The 5,036-nt window shown below is 39.5% G+C and overlaps 1 protein-coding gene across 1 annotated transcript; it reads right to left on the bottom strand.

Moving 5' to 3' along the window:
• Positions 1-243: 243 nt before the first annotated feature.
• LOC110686923 (TPR repeat-containing thioredoxin TTL1-like) lies at positions 244-4,782 on the bottom strand. Its single transcript, XM_021863536.1, has 7 exons — positions 3,887-4,782; positions 2,616-2,811; positions 2,277-2,461; positions 1,855-2,188; positions 1,509-1,713; positions 1,308-1,414; positions 244-1,169 (listed from the first exon to the last, which is right to left on the bottom strand). The coding sequence occupies exons 1-7, from the start codon at positions 4,780-4,782 to the stop codon at positions 1,017-1,019; spliced, it is 2,076 nt and encodes a 691-aa protein (XP_021719228.1). The 3' UTR covers positions 244-1,016.
• Positions 4,783-5,036: the final 254 nt, after the last annotated feature.

Below are 5,036 nucleotides of genomic sequence, written 5' to 3'. Positions count from 1 at the left end.
CAAGAAAAACAGCCTTTTAATTAAGATACTTCACATTATCATACCATTAAAAAGACTAGGACAGACTATGCATGAGTTGCCCATCAAACAAGATTAGGCACTTCCTCGAGGAATAAAATATTCCCGATGACATTAATAGTTCAAATTACACTATTTGTTAATAGAAAATTAATTCCGAGCAGGAGTACGAGTACTGTTATGTTATCATTGCAAGTGCGAGTCAAAGATCAAGAAACAGAAACATGGGGGAAAAATTGGGGGGAGGGGGATTTTATTGATGAAATAATTAAAATGGTTGAGCAAAAGTAACAACAAATAATTTTTTTTTTTTTAAAAAAAAAAAAAAAAACATTCAATTGATCATATTCATCCTTCTATTCACTAACCCATGATTACCCACCAGACATCCAATCTCCATTATGGCCTTGAATTGTATTTTTTGTATATATCATCAACATATATACATGTACAGAATCCCTCTTTCCTACTAGCCAGCCAGCCAGCCACGTCTATTCTGTCTTCTCGCTTCTTCTCGACTGCACCTAACCGAAGTATACACACATCTTGGATTTCTCTTCTTTATCGAACAGAGATTTAAGGGGCAAGGGTGGGTTTTACAAGCTGGTGCTGGCTTAGTGAAAATGAAAAGCAAATTTTAAAAAATTAAAAGGCGATATGGGGTAGACAAAGGTGGAACCAGAGGGTGGTGGACAATGAATGAATAAATTTTATAAGGTGCAAAAGAGGGGGAAAGAGGGGGTTCTAAGCTATCTCCCCTGGTTCCTTCTGCCATAGGATCCTAAAATGGGATTATTATGCTGCTCGGGTTTTTATGGCACAGGTGAACTAGCAATAATTCTCACATTGATGGGAATAAGATTTGATTTTGGTAACTGGGAGGCATCCCGCCAATAACTGCTGTTTGAGAGGCATTAGGTTGGATCGGCAAGGTTGCAGTAAGAAGATAATTTCCGGAAAAACTCAGGGTAAACTATAGATAACAGTAGTCATGTGTGTTAAAGACTATAGTGTCTCACCGTCGCTTCCAACACGTCACTTGTTGGGTTTACAATCTCCTTCACCCGACTACCATTCTTGTAAATCTTGAACGTTGGTACAATCCTGACATTTTCTGCAGTAGCAACGTCTGCGATCTCCTCAACATTCACCTTTAGTTATGTAAAAAGAAGGAATAGAGCATGAGATTAGTCAACAAAATGGTATGAAGTATTCAAAATAAGTAAAGCATAGAAAGAAAACCATCATCTGGAGACAAGAATCTAGGGCAAATGTGAGAGATTACTGACCTTGAGAAAATTGATGGAAGGGTATCGACCACACAGCATATCCAAGAAAGAAGATATGCGCTTACATTGTGGATTTGAGGGGATTTCAAAATGAACGACAGAAACACCTACAAGCCCCGATGTTTAATGTTAGAACAAAAAATTAAAAAAAAAAATAGTACTATATATTATGGATGTTGTTAAAGTACAAAGATAGGACACCTGGTGAAGATATTGTAGCTCTGAATTGCTCAAAGGTTAAAATTTCCTCTACATCACCACCAAACTTCATGTTGAAAACCTCTTCACCACGTGATTTCTTCAATGCAACTTGAGCATGGAATAAAGCTTCAGCAACTTCAGTGTCTTGTGGAAGTTTTTTCCTCAAGAATTCATAATCTCTAACAGCTTCAGCCCATTGTTCAAGCTACAATCAAGTGAATCAACAGCAACCAAAAGGTTCAAACATACCATCAAAAGAATCAAAATCTCAAACACATAAATTTGTATCTTTTCTCCTTTAAATAAAATATACTACAGGGGCACAAAATTATTAGAAGTCTCGTACCTTGTTGTTTGAGGCAGCCCTTCGAAGAAGTGCCTTTGTGTAATTAGGGTGAATGCGAAGAGCAGAGTTGCAATCTTCAATTGACTTCTCCCACATCCCAAGTTTATACCAGCAGGCAGCTCTGTTGCAAAAAAGAACTGAGTTGGAAGGGTCTAGCTTCAAGCCTTCACCATAAGCTGCACAAGCTTCTGTAAATCTCTCTGATTTGAAGAGATCATTTCCACGTGCACGAGCTCTTGCCACTAGCCTCACATTGTTTAGCAGTTTCGCAACTTCAATATTTCTAGGATCAATCTTCCCAGCTTTCTCAGCACAGGTAACTGCATTCTCAAACCTGCAAGATATCCATCATCTGTTCTCACTTTCCCTACAAAGCTTCTAAACTTTTCTCGCTCCAGATAATTAAGACTTCCTCTACTCACCTTCCAAATGCCATCTCGATCTGGGCTCGGACATAAAAGAGGTAAGCCTCAGAAAGCATCCCAAAAAACTTACTCTGTGAGCAGCAGTTCGGAGATGGTTCAACTTTCGGTATATGTGAAAGAATGCTATCTATGTCATCTAGTTGCTGGAGCTTTAAAAGGGATTCTGCTCTACAAGAGAAAAGCTGGACATTCATTGAATCACTTAGCTTGGGTAACAAATACAAAATTATGGACTCCTCCAATAATAGAAAGTATACCATATTCCAGCAACCTACTGACAATTATTAAAAATAAAAATTAAAAATAATAATAAAAAAAAAAAAAAAAGTAATTCACCTGAGGAGAATAGTCAGCTCCAGCAGCAATTGCAGCATCTCCTTCCCGCAATGCACTTTTCCAGTCTCCAAATTTCCGAGCATCAAAACATCTATTTAAATGCTTCTCCACTGCTTGTAATTTGTGGAGTTCAGTTGCCTCAGGCTGATGTCCTGCATAGAATAGGTGTTTCCTAGCAACATCTACCTGTCCTAACCTAAAACCAGCCAAGAAACAAAATGAATAACTACAAAACAATGCAAATTCGTATTCAATTAATTAGTGTCTTCAATACACATGGTCGAAGAAAGTAATTCCCATGTTCAAAGAAAAATCACAGTAAGGAAATGATAGAAATTGATTACAAATTCCACTACCATGATTAACAAATACTTAGGGTCCCTGAAGCAAGTCAATGACATCAATTATCAAATGCCACCATCCGGAAATGATTTCTGCTTCTTAAAGTAACATATCCTCATAAATATTAGTGTATAAACAATAAGAAAACATGTGCAGGGACAAGAACTTTCTAAAATAGCATCACTGCCTCACTGTAACTACTTGTGGCAACATGATCGGCAGCTAATCATCAGGTGACAAGTGACCAAACCAAGTTTTTAAAGCATGTAAAATCACAATTGGCAATCAAACTTGTAGAATGAAGCCAGCCTGAATTAAACATGGACAATGACAACTCAACCTCAATAAGAAAAACCACCCCTTCCCTTCCCCCTATTGACATGACAATTCGTCGAATCCACATCCTTTGAGCAAACAGAATTGGATTAAACAAATTGAAATCCGTAACTGCTGTAATCCATCACCAATGGTTGGTAAATCATCAAGACATAATTGAGCATATGGCAACTAAGCAAGGCCCAAAGCAACACCATCTCTACACTCAAACAATCACAAAACCAACCAAAAAGTTCCCTATTATGCTGAAAATGAAATCATGAACATGACTTTGTCAACACTGGCGACCACATAAGCCAAAACAACAAAACAAGATGTAATTCACAAGACAGCAACAAAGCCCCAATCTTTATTTCTTTCGTCTTCTAATTTTTATACATTTCAAGTAATCAACATACCCAACATCTCAAATATAATCACCACCACATAAATTCAGATCTAATATGAATGCAACAATCAACTATATCATATAACTCAACAATGTACATGAAAATCATTGAAAAAAAAAATCAAATCATTTCATTCTATAATCCACAAAGTCATAACATAATTCAATGCAATGCAATTCAATTCAATGTAATTTACTTACTCACCTAATAAGCAAAGACCCTAATCTCAAGTGAGCCCTTCCATAATCAGGATCCAACTTTACAGCATCCTCACAATCTCTAACCGCCTCTCCAATACGCCCCAAACCCGTCCACGCCGCTGCCCGGTTACTCCGATAAGCGGCATTGCCCGCAGAAAGCTCAATTGCTCTATCATACAAACTCAACGCCTCCGTAAAATGACCCCTCTTATACTGCTCATTCCCCAACCTCTTCACCTCTTCCGGATCCGAACTCGATATCGCCCGCTTCACCGGATCCCCTCCACCACTACCACCACCACCACTACCGCCGACAAGCATTTCCCCAGACCGCGGGGCAACGTTACCTGACCGCATTATACTCCCATGACCGTAATTACCTGTTCCTAATCCTAACACGTCGGGTCGTGAAACGGGTCGGGTAGCTACCATACCCGTCTTCAAGGCCCGTCCCGGCGGGCAGATATTACCCGTCGGTAAAACATTTAACGGCGGCGAATTCACCGTCGATCCACCTCCACCGGAGTAAATTAACGGATGAGACCCGGTTGACCCGCACGAGTCGGACCGTTTATGACCCGGTCGAGTTCTCGGGGTAGACTCAGTAGACCCGGTGAGCTCGCCGGAGTGACCCTTTGAAACCGGGTTCGAATCATTCTTCCGACCCGAAAACGACCCGGATGAGCTCGAAGAACTGCTGGTAGTAGTCGTTGTCGTAGTGGTGGTAGTAGTGAGTGAACTCGGGGCGGGTCCACTTGTTCGAGTGGTTCGTAAAGGCGAAACGGGTGAACCCAGATCGAGTTCTCTGAAATCGGGTTTATTGTTAGTAAACGAGTCTTTCAATCGATCTGAAAGAGTATCTATCCCTAACTCTGAAATGGGTTTCCCAGTATTCGCCATTTTTAACCCAGAAAATCAAAATTAAATTCCCAAAAAAAAAACAAAAAATCAAAAATCTGGGTATAATCTAGAACAATGTGAATGTGAGAAATGGGTTAGAGGAGGAAGAAGAAGACATGTAAAATTGTAGAGAGAGAAAGTAAGAAGAGAGAGAAAGATGGGGATCTCGTGAAAGAAAAGGGGAAAGCAAAGAATGTGAGTGTTATTAAACTTAGGAAGGGAAAGGGTGTTGGGGTTTTTTTTATTTTTTTTAT

This window comes from Chenopodium quinoa, unplaced genomic scaffold, assembly GCF_001683475.1.
Source record: "Chenopodium quinoa cultivar QQ74 unplaced genomic scaffold, ASM168347v1, whole genome shotgun sequence".
In the NCBI taxonomy this organism is placed as follows: domain Eukaryota; kingdom Viridiplantae; phylum Streptophyta; class Magnoliopsida; order Caryophyllales; family Amaranthaceae; genus Chenopodium; species Chenopodium quinoa.
The sequence above is the reverse complement of the archived record's forward strand: the minus strand, read 5'-3'. Positions and strand labels throughout refer to the sequence as shown.

What these genes read in the sequence shown, in the direction of transcription:
- LOC110686923 (XM_021863536.1), bottom strand. Translation starts at nt 4,782, where the DNA reads ATGGCGAATACTGGGAAACCCATTTCAGAGTTAGGGATAGATACTCTT. An exon ending in GAGCTGACTATTCTCCTCAG is followed by an intron (nt 2,462 to 2,615) that starts GTGAATTACTTT and finishes ATGAATGTCCAG; the next exon opens with CTTTTCTCTTGTAGAGCAGA. An exon ending in ATCGAGATGGCATTTGGAAG is followed by an intron (nt 2,189 to 2,276) that starts GTGAGTAGAGGA and finishes GATATCTTGCAG; the next exon opens with GTTTGAGAATGCAGTTACCT.